This window comes from Orycteropus afer, unplaced genomic scaffold (genome assembly GCF_000298275.1).
Source record: "Orycteropus afer afer isolate SDZICR_OR568_19922 unplaced genomic scaffold, OryAfe1.0 scaffold00300, whole genome shotgun sequence".
NCBI lineage: Eukaryota > Metazoa > Chordata > Mammalia > Tubulidentata > Orycteropodidae > Orycteropus > Orycteropus afer.
In genome coordinates, this window is record NW_006921887.1 from 524495 (window position 1) to 542436 (window position 17942).

Consider the following 17942-nt stretch of genomic DNA (forward strand, 5'->3'; position numbering starts at 1 on the left):
AAACGACTCGACGGCACATAACAACAACAACAACAACCCAGGGCAATAAGGCAAGAAAGGAAAATCAAAGGCACCCAAATTCGTAAGGAAGAAGTAAAACTATCCCCATTTGCTGATGATATGATCCTACACATAGAAAAGCCAAGAGACTCAGCAAGAAAACTACTGGAACTAATTGAGAGATTTAGCATAGTGACAGGATACAAGATCAGCATGCAAAACCAGTTGGATTCCTCTGAACTAGCAAAGAGATTGACGAAAAGGAAATAAGGAAATCAATATACTTTACAATAGCTACCAAAAAAATAAAATACTTGGGAATAAATCATACCAGAGACACAAAAGACCTATACAAAGAAAACTACAAAACATTACTTCAAGAAACCACAAGAGATCTACATAAATGAAAAAACATACCATGCTCACGGATAGGAAGACTGAACATTGTGAAAATGTCTCTACCACCCAAAGCAATCTATATATTCAATGCAATCTCAATTCAGATTCCATCAACATTCTTCAAAGACATGGAAAAACCAATCACTAATTTTATATGGAAAGGAAAGAGACCTGGGATAAGCAAAGCACTATTGAAGATGAAGAACAAAGTAGAAGGTCTCAAACTCCCAGATCTCAAAACCTCAAACCCTGTATACAGCCACAGTAGTTAAAACAGTCTGGTATTGGTACAGTGACAGACACATACACCAGTGGAACAGAACTGAGAACTCAGAAATGATCCAGTGACCTATGGTCAGCTGATCTTTGACAAAGGGCCAAAATCTATTAAATGGAGAAGAGACAGTATTTTTAACAAGTGGTGCTGGCAAAACTGGTTATCCATTTGCAGGAAAATGAAACAAGACACAGAATACACAAAAACTAACTCCTGATGGATGAAAGACTTAAATGTGAAACCTAAAACTATAAAGTTCCTAAAAAACAAAATAGGGGCAAACTGAGGGGCCCTAATTCATGGCATAAATTGTCTATCAAGCATAACCCAAGATGCACAAACAGCAGAAGATAAACTAGATGATTGGGACCTTCCAAAAATTAAATTTTTATGAGTTTCAAAAGACTTCTCCAAAGAGTAAAAAGAGAACCTACAGATGGGAATAAAATATTTGGCAACAACATACCTGACAAGGAGTGTATCTCTAAAATTTACAGAAAAACCCAACACCTCAACATCAAAAACACAAATAATCCAATTTTAAAACATCCCAAAAATGGGCAGAAGACATGAAAAGACACTTCACCAAAGACTATATTCAGGCGGCCAACAAACACATGAAGAAATATTCGTGATCATTAGCTATTAGAGAAATACAAATAAAAATATTGAGAAACCATTTCACTGTAGCACTAATAGTGAAGTTCAACAAGACAGAAAATAACAAATGCTGGCAAGGATGTGGAGAGACTGAGACTCTTGTACACTGCTGGTGGGACTGTAAAATGATACAACCACTGTGGAAACCAGTATGGTGAATCCTTAAGAAGTTAAAAAGAGAAATGCCATTTGATCCAGCAATCCCGTTACTGGGTATGTATATTAAAGAAGTGAGAGTCCGAACATGAACAGATACAGGCACACCCATGTTCACCACAACACTGTTCACAATAGCAAAGAAATGGAAATAACCCAAGTGCCCATCAACAGAAGAATAGCTAACCAAACTACTGTACATATACACGATGGAATATTATGCAACACTAAAGAATAATATAGAATCTGTGAAACACTACGTAACACGGATGAACTTGGAAGACATTATGCTGAGTGAAATAAGTCAATCATAGAAGCACAAATATTGTGTGTGTGTGTATATATTATATAATATATACACATACACACTCTGGTATCATAGTGCCTAAGTCACTTGACTGCTAACCAGAAGGCTGGCGGTTCAAACCCACCAGCCACTCCTTAGAAGGAAGGTTGGGCAACCTACTTCCGTAGTGATACTGCCTCCGAAACCCAAGGAGGGGTCACTATGAGTTGGGTCCGACTCAATGGCACATACAGTATGTGGGTGTGTCACCCTGGGTTGAGTGGTGTGCACGTACATCTTGTTTACTATTGGGCTGAAAGCCAGCCCCTGGGAGTGAGTTTATTCCAGGCCTGAAGAGTATCACAGGGCCATAGTACTGGGGGTCCCACCAGACTCCATTCGACCAGTAATTCTGGTCATTATTGTGTTTTTGGACTTTGTTAATGCATAAGAGTTTAAATTTTTCCACATGCCTACCAACATTTATTATTTTCCATTTGTCTGATTAAAAGCCATCCTCTGGGATATCTCATTGTAGTTTTCATTTCCATTTCTCTAGTGACTGATGACATTAAGCATCTTTTCATGTGCTTGTTGGCCATTTGTATATCTTCTTTCATGAAGTGTCTATTCAATTATTTTGATCATTCTTTGATTGGGTTGTTGGTCTTTTTGTTGTTGAGTTGTGGGAGTTTTTTTTTTTTTTTTTCTTTTTTTAATCCATACGTATTTTTACATTCCCACAACTCAACCCAGTGGTATGGGTTAATATCTGGACTCCCCGTTCTATTCTATTGGTCTATATGGCTATCTTTATACCAGCACCACATTATTATACCTTTGTAGTAATTTTTGAAGTAAGGAACTGTGAGTTCTCTAACTTTATCATTCCTTTTCAAGATTCTTTTGGCTGTTCAAGGCCATGTGAATTTATTGACCAGCTTTTCCATTTCTATAAAAAAGGACAGTGAAATTTTACATTAAATCTGTACATCACTGTGGTAGTACTGTTATCTTAATAATACTAAGTCGTCTAATCCATGAATATGAGATGTCTTTCCATTATTTGTTTCCTTCAATTATCTTCACTAGTGTTTAATAGTTTTCAGTGTACAAGTCTTCTACTTCCTTGTATAAATTTATTCCTAGAGATTTTCTTTTATATGATATTATAAATATAATTGTATTATTAAATTTATTTTCATATTGTTCATTGCTGGTATATAGAAACACAACTGAATTTTGTATTGTATGTTGATCTTATATCCTTCAACTTTGCTGAATTTGTTTATTAGTTCTAATAGCTTTCTTGTGGATTCTTTGGAATTTTCTGTATATAGGATCATGTTGTATTGTCATGAGTTTTGGTATGTTGTATTTTCATTCTTATTCTTTAATTTCTCTTGAGATTTCCTCTTTGGCTTATTAGCTGTTTAGTAGAGTATAATTTATTTTTCATATATTTGTAAACTTTACACTTTTCCTTCTGTTACTGAATTCTAGTTTTATTCCACTGTGTCAAAGAGATCCTTTATATAACTTCAGTTTTCTTAAAATTATGGAGACTTGTTTGTAACCTAAAATATGATCTAGCATGGAGAATGAAGAATGTATATTTTGTTGTTGTTGGGTGGAGTGTCTATTAGGAACCCTAGTGCCATGCTGGTTTAAGCACTTGGCTGCTAACCCAAAGGTCAGTGGTTCAGACACACCAGCTGCTCCACAAGAGACAGATATGGTAGCCTGCTTCTGTAAAGATTCACAACCTTGAAAATCTTATAGGGCAGTTCTACCCTGTACTATTGGGTCACTATTAATTGTGAATTGAGTAGATGGCAGTGGAGTTGGTGGGTTAGGTCTAGTTGGTTTACAGTGTTGTTCCATTCTATTTTCTACTGATCTTCTGCCTACAAGTTCTATCCATTAATGAAAGCAATAAACTGACATTTCCAAGTATTACTATAGAACTCTTTATTTCTCTCTTGAAGTCTATCAATGTTTGCTTCATATCTTTGAGGCCTCTGTTGTTAGGTTCATACATATTTATAACTGTTATATTCTTGATGAATTGATCCTTTTATCATTATATAATGTCCATCTTCATCTCTTGTAACAGTTTTTTACTTAAAGTCTATTTTGTCTAATATTAATATAGGCACCTCATTTCTCTTTCGGTAATTATATGCCTGGAATATTTTTTTCCATCCTATCACTGGCAATCTGTTTGTCTTTGGATCTAATGGGGATCTCTTGTAGACAGCATATAGTTGGATCGTGTTTTCTTACCCATTCTACCAATCTCTGCCTTTTAGTTTGAGAGTTTAATCCCTTTACATTTAAAGTAATTATTGGTAAGGAAGGACTGCCTTCTACCATTTTGCTATTTGTTTTCTATGTGTCTTATACTTTTCTTGTTCATTTCCTCTAATACTGACCTCTTTTGGTTTTAGCTGATTTTTTTGTAGTGAACCATTTTGATTCCATTCACCTGCCCTTTGTGTAAAATTTTAAAATTTGTTGTTGTTGTCACCATGGGGAATACATCTAAATTTGTAACAATCTAATTTAAATGGATACCAATTTAACTTCAATGTTGTTGTTACTTGCCCTGGAGTTGGTTTCTCAGTGACCCTGCATACAACAGACTGAAACAATGTACCATGCCCACAATTGCTGCTATGCTTGAGCCCATTGTTGTACCTACAGTGTCAATGCATCTTGTTGAGTGTTTTCCTTTTTTTTGCTGACCCTCAACTTTGGCAAGCATAATATCTTACTTCAAGGACTGCTCCCTCCTGATAACATGACCAAATTAGGAGACATAAAGTCTGACCATTCTCACTTCTAAGGAGCATTCCACCTATACTTCTTTGAAGACAGCTGTATTCATTCTTCACCAAGATCATAATTCAAATGCATCAATTTCTGTGTTCTTTCTCATTCATTGTTCACCTCTCACATGTATAGGAGGCAAGTGAAAAGACAAGGCTTGGGTCAGGTACCCTTTAGCTTTAAAACTGACATCTTTGCTCTTTCACATTTCAAAGAGGTCTTTTGCAGCAGATTTTCCCAATGCAATACATCATTTGATTTCCTGACTGTTGCTTCCATGGGCATTGATTATGGATCCAAGTAAAATGAAATCCTTAACAATTTCAATCTTTTCTCCATTTATCATGCTGTTGATTACTAGTCCAGTTGTAAGAATTTTTGTTTTCTTTATGTTGAGATATAATCCATACTGAAGGCTTTGTTTTTTATCAGTAAGTGCTTCAAGCCTTCTTCACTTTCAGCTGGCAGTGTTATGTCATTTGCATACTGCAGGTTGTTAATGAGTCTTCCTCTAGTCCTGATGTTGCATTCTTCCTCATATAGTCCAGCTTCTCACATTATTTGCTCAGTATACAGATTTAAGGGAGCTCTGGTAGCATAGTGCCTAAAGGTGCTTGACTGCTAACCAGAAGGCCGGCGGTTCAAACCCACCAGCCACTCCTCGGAAGGAAGGTTGGGCAATCCTACTTCTGTAGTGATACTGCCTCGGAAACCCAAGGAGGGGTCGCTATGAGTTGGGGCCGACTTGATGGCACATAACAACAACAACAACATACAGATTTAATAAGTATGTTGAAAGAATACAACCCTGATGCACACCTTTCCTGATTTTAGACCATGCTGCATCTCTTTGTTCTGTTCAAATGACTGCTTCTTGGGCTATGTACAGGTTCCTCATAAGCACAATTAAGTGTTCCGGAATTCCCATTTTTCTCAATGTTATCCATAATTTGTTTTGACCCACACAGTCAAATGTCTTTGCACAGTCAATAAAACACATGTAAATATATTTCTAGTTGCGGTGTAGTAAATTACTTAGTGTGGCTTTTCTACCCATAAGTCTTTGTAAACTCCAACGTGGGATTTTCTATGAGCAACTGAGGAGATCCTGATTGCTGAAGTTGTCCACCTGGAGTGTTTCTGTTGGGAGTGGCACCAAACAATGTTCTGGGAGGTGCCCATTCTCCCTCAGGTGCTTAGAGTTCTGATGCTATGATTGGCTAGTTTGCCCACTCTGCCGGGCTCAAAAGGAGGCCTCCTAGAGGCAGAACTCTCTATGACTGCTGGTTGAGGAAGACGTGCTGCTGAAAGAGACACGCTCCAGAAAGAGACACATGCTCCTGGGAAAGAGACGCAAGAGACACGCATTGCTGAGTGAGACACTGAGGGACCAGCACTGCTGGGAGAGAGACTGAGCATTTTCCCTGAACTTGAATTGTAGCCTGTGGTGCTTCCCTAATAAACCCCACAATCTGTGAGCTCTGTGTGGCCACTGCAGCGAATTATCAAACCCTGGAGAGAGGTGGTGGGTGCTTTGGGAGGAATGGTTGGTGAAAGAGCTGGAGGGAGGCAGCATGTCTGGCCTTGCAGTAATAGGCCTTGGGTTACTGCTGGTAGTCCTGTCTTCCTCTTGTGGGATTAGAGGAGGTCAGAACATGTGGTCTCCTTGTCGTTTTTGCACTAGTGTTCTCTGCTTTCAGCCAAGATCCACCTGACATTAGCAGTTATATACTTTGTTCCACATCCTCTTCTAAATCTGGCTTGAATTTCTGGCAGTTCCCTGTCTATGTACTGCTGGGACTGTTTTTTATTTACTTTCAGGAAAATTTTACTTGAGTGTGACATTAGTGATATTGTTCATTAATTTCTGCATTCTGTTGGCTCATCTTTCTTTGGAAAGGGCACAAATATAGATTTCTTCCAATCACTTGGCCAGGTAGCTGTCTTCAAAATTTTTGGCAAAAATGAGTGAGCACTTCCAGCATTGTATCAATTTGTTGAAACATCTTAATTGGTATTGTCAATTCCTAGAGCCTTGTTTTTCACCAATTAATTCAGTGTGGCTTGGACTTCTTCCTTCAATACCATCAGTTCTTGATCATAGGCTACCTCCTGAAATAGTTGCACCAATTCTTTTTTTTATTTTTTATTTTTTAATTGTGATTTGGGTGAAGATTTACAAAGCAAATTCACTTTCCATACAGCAGTTCACATATACTTTGTCTCATGACATTGACCACAGTTTACCACAATGCAACAGCTCCCCTCCCACGTCCTCCTGATAGTTACCTTGTCCCAGTGCCCATCCCTCCTGCCCCGAGCTGTCTCCCTGTGCATAAGCAGCCCTTCTTTCTCTCATGATTGTTCTCTCCAAGAAGTGTATACCTCAGGTAAGTATTCAACTCATATGCCTATCTTTTGTTTGGCTGGAAACCACAGGTGTGGGTTCAATTCCAGACCTGAAGGGCAGTTAGGAGCCATAGTCTCAGTGGTTCCACCAGGCTCTATCGGACCAGCAAACCTGGTCCCCACCTTTTTTTCCCCTCCAAATGATTTTGAGTTTTGTTCCACCTTGTTCTCCCTCTCTATCAAGGGTCTCCTACATAGATCCCCTTCCAAGTGGATGACAGTGGTAGCCAGGCACCATCTAGTTCTTCTGGTCTCATAGTTGTATAGGCTGCAGATCGGATGGTGTACCAGTTGCTAGGACTAATTGTTTCCATGAATTTTGGTTTTCTTCATTCTTCTTTGCTCTGGACGAGGAGAGACCCATCGTTGCATCTAGATGGCAGCTTGCTAGCTTTTAAGATCCCAGTCACTACTCGCCAAAGTAGGAGGTGGAACAATGTTTTGTATGGTATGTTATGCCAACTGAGCTTGATGTCCTCTGCAACTATGGTCCCAAGCCTGCAGGTTCAAGTACTCAGTCCCTCTGGGTAGCTGGCTGTGACCAAGCAGTGACCACAACCTTGCCCCTTGTCAGCTCTACTATACACCTGGGAATTCTGATCATTCACATAAACTTATAGGACCATTGTCTGCCAACCCTATACATGTTCTTGGATACACTCCCCATTTCATAGACATACCTAATCTTTCAGCCTGTCCACCCATCTATCCACCCATATATACCCATGTTTGCCTTCACTGACAATACAGTACTGTATTGCACCAATTCTTTTTGCAGAGTGATTCTGTGTATTCCTTCCATCTTCTTTTGATGTTCTCTACATTGCTTGATATTTCACCCATAAAGCCCTTTCATATTGCAACTCAAAGCTTGAAATTCTTCAGTTTTCTCAGGTTGAGAAATGCCGAGCGTGCTCTTCCGTTTTGATTTTCTAACTCCAGGTCTTGCACATTTCATTATAATACTTTACTTTGTCTTCTCAAGATGCCCTTTGAAATCTTCTGTTCTGATCTTTTACTTCATTATTTCTACTGTTTGCTTTAGCTACTCTCCATTCAAAAGCAAGTTTCAGAGTCTCTTCTGACATCCATTTGATCTTCTCTTTCTTTCCAGGCTTTTTAATGACCTTCTGCTTTCTTTATGTATGATGTCCTTGATGTCATACCACAATTTATCTGGTCGTTGGTCACTGGTGTCTAATATGTGAAATCTATTCCTCAGATAGTCTCTAAATTCAGGTAGGATATACTTAAGGTTTTATCTCGGCTCTCATGGACTTGTTTTAATTTTCTTCATCTTCAACTTAAACTTGTCTATGAGCCCACCAGCCACTCCTCGGAAGGAAGGTTGGGCAATCCTACTTCCGTAGTGATACTGCCTTGGAAACCCAAGGAGGGGTCGCTGTGAGTCGGGGCTGACTCGACGGCACATAACAACAACAACAACATGAGCAAATGACAGTGTTCCACAGTCAGCCCCCTGCCTTGTTCTGCCTGATGATATCCAAGCTCTCCATAGTTTTCTTTTTAACAGAGATGTAGTTGATTTGATTCCTGTATATCCTTCCATCTGGCAAGGTCCATGTGTATAATCACTGTTTAGGTTGTTGAAAAAGTTTTTGGAATGAATAAACTGTTGGTCTTGCAAAATTCTATCATGTGATCTCTGGTGCCATATCTATCACCAAGGCCATATTTCTAGCTAGCATTGCTTGTCATTTCTAACATTCTCATTCCACTCACCAGTAATTAACGCATCTTGATTAATCACCAATCCATGTTGACTGTATCTTTGGTCAATTTCAGACTGCAGAATTTGGGAAAAAATCTCAATTTCTTCATCTTTGGCTTTAGTGGTTGGTATATAAATTGAGTAACAGTAGTATTAACTGTCTAACTTGTAGGTGTATGGATATTATCCTATCACTGACAGCACTGTACTTCAAGGTAACGCAATGTAACACACTGCTGTGGAGTTGGATCTGACTCATAGCAACCCTTCCTTGGGTTTCCAAGGCGGTATCACTACGGAAGTAGGTTGCCCAACCTTCCTTCCAAGGAGTGGCTGGTGGGTTTGAACCACCAACCTTCTCATTAGCAGTCAAATGCCTTAGGGACTATGCCACCAGAGGTCCTGTACTTCAGGTAGATCTTAAAATGTTCTTTTTTACAATGAATGTGACACCATTCCTCTTCAATTTGTCATTCTTGGTATTGTAGACCATATGACTGAATCCAAATGGCCAATACCAGTCCATTTTGGCTCACTTATAACTAGGGTACTGATCATTATGTATTCCATTTCTGTTTTTATAACTTCCAATTTTACTAGATTCATACTTCATACATTCCAAATTCTGATTATTAATAGATGTTTGTAGCTTTTTCTTCTTATTTTGATTTGCATTACTTCAGCAAATGCAAGTCCCAAAAGCTTGCTTTATCGATGTTATTAAGATCAACTCTACTTTGAGGAGGCAGCTCTTCCCTGGTTGTATTTCGAGTAACTTCCAACCTGAGTAGCTCATCTTCTGGCACTATATCAGACAGTGTTTCACTGGTATTCATGACGTTTTCATAGGCCATTTTTTTCCAAAGTGGACCACCATATCCTTCTTCCTAGTCTGTTTTATTCTGGAAGCTCTGCTGAAACCAATCCATCCTAGGTGACCCTGCTGGTATTTTAAATATTGATGGCATAGCTCCCAGCAGCACAGCAACATGCAAGCCACCACAGTATAATAAACTTACAATGTCATACAAAAACTCTGTTCCTGTATAACTCTGTCCTGTCCCTTTTTAAGCTGTCACAAATAAGATCTTTATATTGTTTTTGACAGAACTAAACATGAAACAAAGAGATGATCCCTCTAAATACAACAGTACTTAGGGCAGGTGGGTCTGAAGGAAGTAGGAACTGCACATTTCTTATCTTATCTTTATAAGATAAGATAGCATCACATAGTCAAACTCACAAATATCTGGTATCAACTGCAGTGAATTTAAAATCTTGATGTATCCTCTCCATCCATGCAGTGACTGAACATCTCCCATGTGGGCTCAGGTTATCTGTAACATTGGCTAGGAAAGGATGTGGTATTAGGCATACCTGGGTTTCTCTTCTATTCCCCTCCAATACTGTAGGACTAAAAGTCCCTGAATATAGCCAGATGAAATGGCTGGGTTCGGCAAACAGCTGGGGTCACAGGAACAAGGAGACTTACCATCTAGGCAGTCAGAGAAGTTAAGAGTGTTCGCAAGTACCTTGAGTTGTCTGTTTCCCTTAAAGGTCTAGGGAAACTAAGTGACACATTTGCTGTCAATAACAGGCGTATGATGCTATTCTCTGACAGGATATAAATGGTACAATACCCATCTCTGATATACTTGAACAATAAATTGGTTACAAAAAGGTACTTTCATACTTTAAAGAAAGTGAACAGCTATTCTTTCATTTTTACTTATCCTATTGTCCAATTATTTTATTGTTCAATGTGAGGAGTAATACAAAGATGAGGATGAGACAGTTGCTACCCTCAAAGAATTTAGTCTAGCATGTGACATAACAAGTTTACAAGTAACTACATCATAAGACCTATTGGACCTATTGTGGTATGTGATTCAAGAGGGGCACAGAAACATCTGATTAAGATGGTTAAGAGAACAAAAATAAAAGTATTCTAGCTATCATTTATCTCCAATCTTTACAGCAACCAAGCAAGTTAAATATTAGCATCAATTTAAAATTGATTATGTCATGTTGGAAGAACTAAAGAATTAAGATTAAGGATGTCTTCAAAGACACAGAGGTGAGGCATTCAAAGTAGAAGAGAGAATTTCAACTAAGGAACAGGACACAAAAGCATGGAATGTGACTGAAAAATAAGCTGCTACGCAGCACAGATTTTATGGGGAAAGGAGGCTAAGAAGGTAAAATGAGCACATGGGTGATGTTTTGCAGACCACAAGGACTTGGCTTAGTTCAGTGAATATGAATCCTTGAGTGCTTCTGATCTTGTGAGTAGCAGGAGCATCACAGCAAGTATAATCCAGCAAAGGAATACAGTGGACTGAAGGATGGGCATAAACCACAGCAACAATCAAAGGACAAGATTATACAGCCCTGTAATCAGACAAATACAAGAGGAAGACGCAACAAATCCCTGAATTTTTCCTCCAATATTAAGAAACCATGGTTCACTATTTTGACATTTTCGTTTTAGAAAGAATGGCATTTTTAAAATTGTAATTTGTTAATCTGAAGCAAGAGTTAACCAAACTATTAAGGATTTTATCTATTTAATTTTCAGTTTTTTAAATTGAAATTTCAATTTTCTAAATTCCAGCAGTACAGGTTTTAAGGGTGTAGGCTCTAGACCCAGACTGGGTTTAAATCCTGGTTCTAGCACTTCCGGTTTGATCTTGAGCAGATTATTTAAACTTTCTCTGCTTTGGATTACTGCTTTTTTAAAATAGGGACACAACAGTACTTAGCTAACAGGATTTTAATTAAAGTACTTAAATAGAACCTGGTATGTAAGTTAGCTAATATTAAACATTTTTAATATGTAATTATTTTACAAATAAGTATGTTTCCGTTTAGTAATACTCACTTAAATAAGATTATCTAAAGTAATGCTATGTTGTTGTTGTTGTTATGTGCCGTCGAGTCGGCCCCGACTCATAGCGACCCCTCCTTGGGTTTCCAAGGCAGTATCACTACATAAGTAGATTGCCCCATCTTCCTTCCGAGGAGTGGCTGGTGGATTTGAACTGCCAGTCTTCTGGTTAGCAGTCAAGTGCCTTAGCCACTATGCTACCAGAGCTCCTAAGTAATGCTATAGGGAAATAAATATTATATTTTTAAGGAGGGTTTTGTTCAGTTTCCATATGTCTGCACTTTTTCCGCTGATCTTCCTATTGCTGATTTCTAATTTTACAGCATTGTGATCTGTAAAGATGCTTTGCAGTATTTCAATGTTTTTAAATTTATTAAGGCTTGCTTTATGGCCTAACATATTGTCTATCATGAAGAATGTTCCATGTGCACTGGAAAAAGAAAGTATAATGTGGTGTTGTGGGTGAAATGCTCTGTAGATGTCTATAAAGTCAATTGGTGGATTGTATTGTTTATTTCTACTACCAGTTGTTCTATCTTTCACTGAAAGCAATGTATTAAAGTCTCCTATTATTTGACGGCACATAACAACAACAACAACAACAACATTATGACTGTGGAGTCATGTATTTATCTTTTCAATTCTGGTAAAGTCTGATTTATGTATTTTTGGGCCCTTTCATTGGGTGCATAGATATTTATTATGGTTATGTCCTCTTGTTCAACTGACCCTTTGACCATTATATAATGTCCTTCCTTGTTTCGTATGGTGGTTTTTGTCTTAAAGTCAATTTGATCAGAAATTAATATTTCCACTCCTACTCTCTTTTGATTGCCATTTGCTTCCTGTATCTTTTCCCAACCTTTGATTTTTAGTCTATTTTTGTCTTTATCTCTAAGATGTGTTTCATGTAGACAGTATATTCATGGGTTGTTTTCTTACCCAGTCTGCAACTCTCTGTCTCTTGAGTGGTGCATTTAATACATTTACACTTAGTGTAATTATCAACAAGTATGAATTTGTTGCTGTCATTTTGTTATATGTTTTTTCATGGTGTTGCTGATTTCTTGTTCCATACAATTGTCTGTGCTGAGCTCATTTTGTTTATGAATTATGTCATGACTTCCTTCGTTGCTATTGTTTTTATTATTTGCTAAACACTTGTGCTTGTCCTCTTTTTTATTGTGATGTGAAGATTTATCATTTTTCTTTGAGGTTACCCTGTGATTTATAATTTTCTCCCCAAGTTTAGAACAGTCCATTCTAGCTTGCAATTCTCTTGAATTCCTCACCATTTAGAAGTTCTGTAACAACATTATTTTTTCTCTCTTTTTGGTTTGTAGTTGTCCTCATCTGCCAATTGATGTCTCTGGTTCCCTGTTTACAATCTTGTAAACTTATGTTACTTTGAATACTTCTGTAATGGGGTTGGTTTCAGGGTTATGTCATCATGTGTGTTAATGGTCGGTTGCTGTTTGCTGCTGTTGGTTCTCTGTCCAAAGGACTCCCTTTAGCATCTCCTGTATGGATAGTCTGCTTTTAACAAATTCCCTTAATTTCTGCTTATCGGGAAATGTCCTAATTTCACTATCATATTTGAGGGGCAATTTTACTGGGTATATTATTCTTGGTTGGATTTTTTTCCGTTTCAGAGTTTTCTATATACCATCTCATTGCCTTCTCGCTTGCATGGATTTGGCTGAGAAATCAGAGCTTAGTCTTATTGGTTGCCCTTTGTAGGTAACTTTTCGTTTTTCTCATGTTGATTTCAGGATTCTTTCTTTTTTTGGTTTTGGTGAGTTTGATGATGATATGTCTTGGTGATTTTCTTTCGGGGTCTATCCTATTTGGGGTTCACTGGGCTTCTTGAATGGATATATTCTCATCTTCCATCATATCAGGTAAATTCTCTTCCAAGAAATCCTCCACTGTTTTCTCTGTGGTTTTATTTGTCTCTTTCTGTTCTGGAATTCAGATTACACACAGATTATTTCTTTTGATGGTATCCCACATGAACCTTAGGCTTTCTTCATTTTGTTTTGATCTTTTTTCTGATTGATCCCTTTCCAAAGAAGTACTGAGGTATTTGTCTTCAGTCTCACTAATTCTGTCTTCCATTGATTCAATTCTACTCCTTTGCCCTTTCAATGTGTTACCTATTTCTGAAAATTTAGTATTAATCTTCTGAATTTCCAGCTCTAGATTTTGTATCATTTCTAATTTTTCATCTATTTTGCCATTTTGTTCTTGCATTTTATTCTGAAATTTTTTCTAGGGTTTTGTCTGTGTTTTCCTTAATTCTGTCTGTGTTTTCCTTGATCTATCTCTTAACCCATTGAAGGTACCTAAATATAATTCTCTTTAATTCCTTATCAGGGAGTTCCAAGTTCTTCTTCCTCAGGGATATGTTCTGGGTCAATATCCTGGTCCTTTGTTTTTCCTGCTTTATCGTGCTTGTTTGTATGGACTGTAATGGTCTGCTGTCTCTGAGACATTGTGACATTGTTGTATTTATATTTAATTGGTGATTGTATGTTGGAGTGATTCACCCAATATTTTTATTTTCTTTGTTTTGCTTGGACATTATCTGAGTAAGGAGGGTACTGTGCTCCTCTATTTGCTAGTTGGCAGCCCTTATACACTCACCACCTATCTCCTGGTGGATGTGATAGAGTATGAGAGTGACTACACAGATCTCTGTTAACTGTTTGTGAAGAGCAATTAAGGGTGAGTCAGGCTCATATTGGCTGTCATGTATCATTGGCCAGTTGGTGCAGAAGCAAGTAGTGGCCCTCACTCAGTAGGTGGGGCTGCAGGAGGTGCAGGTATGGGTGGGTCATATGGTCACAGCTGCTATCTCCCACTCAGTTAGACAAAAACAATACATAAAACCACCAAAAAGGTTAAAGCAAGAGGACAAAAAACACACCCTACATAAACCACAATCAACAAATCACTAAAACAATCACCAAAAAGAGAAAGAAAAAAAAGAGGAAAGGCAATAAATGTGGTGAAATATTTAAAGAAATGCTTTAAAAGGACAAAATAAATATAAATAAAGAGGAAAAAACCCCACAATATTTGGGGAGTGGGGAATAAGAAAAAAGGGGTAGAGTAAGAGAATAATGAAAGAAAAAATGGGAAAAATGCAAAAAGAAATACAAGGGATGGGGAAAACCACAAGAAGGAAAAAAATGGGAACCAGGAAAAGGGGAGAGAGAAAAAGCTGAAAACTAGAACCTGGGAAGGGAAGAAGAAACAATAAAAATAAAAAGGAAGAAGGAAAAAAAAAAAAAGAAGAAGAATTTTAAAACAAACAAACAAAAAGAAACAGGAAACAAAAACAAATCTGAGGAGGGCAGGGCAGAGCAGGGCACCAAAGCTCCATCAGATTGGGATAGAATTCCTGCCAGCCCAGAAGGTGGGTTGGAGTGAGGGATGGCTGTACTTCTGTTCACCAAGAGGGTGTGGAGTATAAGAGTAACATGGGAATACTGCATCTTCCAATTCTCAGCATCTGGTATGTCCTCAGCAAGTGAAGCCTATTTGTAGGTCCCTGGAATCTGACAGAACACTGTCACTTTAAATATCCAAAATGGTCGAACTGGTTATAAACATTCAAAGTGGCTATGCCCTCTGGACAGCCAAAAGTCTACAGCTCAGTTTATTGCCTTCTTTGCTGTTTCCCTTTTTAGTCATCAGCCACCAGTGTAGTCCTTGTAGCCCTCAGCGAGCAGAGCCAAATTTTAGGTTAATTCTTAGGTCCTAACACCACCTGTAAATATCCAAACTGTCTGTGCTGTCAGGATTGCTGACAGTCTGCAGCTCCATTTGTCTACTTATTCAGTATTTCCATGCAGGTTCTTTCTACTAGTTGGAGTCTCGTCCACTTCTATATCCTTCCCTTCAAAGCTCAGGGCTACAGGATTATCTTCTGTATCTATGTCAATTGGTTTCTTTTTTCTTTGTTGAAAAGGGTCTGTGTAGTTTGTCTGCCTATTCCACCATCTTATCAGAACTCCTCATTGCTCAAAGATATTACATTTTTAAATGTGGAATAAGATGTTCGAAAGGTATAAAAACATGGTATGATTTCAGCCTGAGGCTCTTAGCAGTCTTCTTTTGTGATACAGCCATCCTCCAATCTATAAGAACTTAATTTGTAAAAATGCCTACATCATTAGCCAGACACACAAAAGAAACAGATTCTAGGAGTAAGTTATATCTAATTTATTGACTGCCCAAATTCTTTTCCAAAAAGCCTGATAGTTTAAAAAATACTAGAGTCTTCTTATTTCAAGAAATAGAAAAAAATCCCAGTATAGCTAAGGCTTTATCGATCCCTCGTATTTTATTAACATGAGAATTGCTTTTTACTAGAGAATTATAGCTTTTACTAATTAAAACACAATTTTTGAGACAAGAAGGAATAGGTACAAATGACACAATAAAAAAAGCTTAAAGACTTACCACCTGGCCTTGGTGAATCTTGAGGTTGTATAAAGGGTTTCCTCTTTTGAGTGTAACTTGATTTGGATATATAGCTGACTTTTCCAGGTCGATTTACTGGAAAATTGTGACCATGATGATTCCCTCTAAAGTGGAAATTACATAATTATAATCCTAGATTCTCATACATATATATACCAAATTCACTGCCGTCGAGTTGGATCCAATTCATAGCGATCCCTCCTTGGCTTTCCAAGGCAGTATCACCACAGAAGTAGATTGCCCAATCTTCGTTCCAAAGAGTGGCTGGTGGGTTTGAACCGTCAGCCTTCTGGATAGCAGTCAAATGCCTTAGGCAATATGCAACCAGAGCTCCTGTAGATTCTCATATAAGTAGTAAATTTTAGTATTTCAAAAAGCACAAATTATACCTCATATTAATATATTCAGGAGCCCTGGTAGCATAGTGCCTAAGCACTTGACTGCTAACCAAAAGGCTGGTGGTTCAAACCCACCAGCCACTCTTCAGAAGGTTTGGGCAATCCTACTTCCGTAGTGATACTGCCTCGGAAACCCAAGGAGGGGTCGCTATGAGTTGGGGCTGACTTGACGGCAAATAACAACAACAACATTAATATATTCACTTGACACTGCTTAGATTATGTAGCTCAGTGGTTTAGCATATAATAAACCTCAACAAATTATCTTTTTATCTAGTACTTCAATTTCTTTTTTCAATTGTTTTTGGTTATCTCTCTATCCATTTCAAGTTCTCCATATCTTTGGCAGTTACTTATGTATTTATACCTGCTTTAGTCTAGAAAGGATTTAAGGGGAATCTCTGGTGTTTTGAGTAAACTCCAAACTACACATACTAGAGATCTGATTACTTTTGGATTTTGTAGTAGCATTGCCTATAAGCTGTTAGGTTATGTGATAATATTTATAATCCTACTTATTCACAATCAATCATTGTTAATAGGGGATTCTGTGTTTGTGAATACGTCTGAGATCATGTACAGACATGTGCATGCATGCACAAAGGGTGAACAATTCCTAGATGAGGTCGAAAAAAGGTGGTTCACTATCTTGCTAATTCAGTGTTTGCAGAGACTTTGTAGGGTAATAACCAGGAGTAATGAGAATTGACAGTATTTTGTCAAAGGCAGTCATTTTTTAAAAAATTATACTTAATACCAATTCACGTTCACCTTATGTATCACCAACAGATGTAACTTTCTGTTTGTTTGCCATATATAAGAAACTTTACACTTGGATAATTTTCTTAGAATGCTATGGTTAATTAACTCAGCATTTGACTGCTAACCAGAAGGCTGGAGGTTCAAACCCACCAGCCACTCCTCGGAAGGAAGGTTGGGCAATCTACTTCCGTAGTGATACTGCCTTAGAAACACAAGGAGGGGTTGCTATGAGTCAGATCCGATCGACGACAGCGAGTTTGGTTTTGATTTGATGGACTCATGTCCAAACTAGTAATGATGATCATTACCATGAAGGTAAATGTAGTTTGGATTTAAGACTAAATATATAACAGACAGCATCTACAACATAATCAGTGTAACTGAGAAGGTTGAGGAGGAAGAGCAGAGGGAGACACTGGAGCTAGTGGGACAGGCTGTTTCTGCAACAGCGAAGATGACAAACAGAAAAACAGAGAGAAGGAAGTAGGAGGCAAATTAAAGACACAAATGACAACAAAAACCATAGGAAAAAATAAACCTGGATTGAACATATATCAAAATCATCTTAGGGATTTGATAGGGGGCGGGGAAAGATGGCGGACTAGGCAGAAGGATTGCACAGACCCTCTTCAACAAAGAAAAGGGAAACCAAT

At 38.0% G+C, this 17942-nt stretch overlaps 1 protein-coding gene across 1 annotated transcript in view; it reads right to left on the reverse strand.

The window, feature by feature from the left end:
• The window catches only part of CPLANE1 (ciliogenesis and planar polarity effector 1), a 231606-nt gene that overhangs the window by 19154 nt on the left and 194510 nt on the right, over nucleotides 1-17942 (reverse strand). The window contains exon 47 of the mRNA XM_042782397.1: nucleotides 16109-16233. Within this exon, the coding sequence (XP_042638331.1) occupies nucleotides 16109-16233 (125 nt within the window). The remainder of the gene's footprint in view (nucleotides 1-16108; nucleotides 16234-17942) is intronic.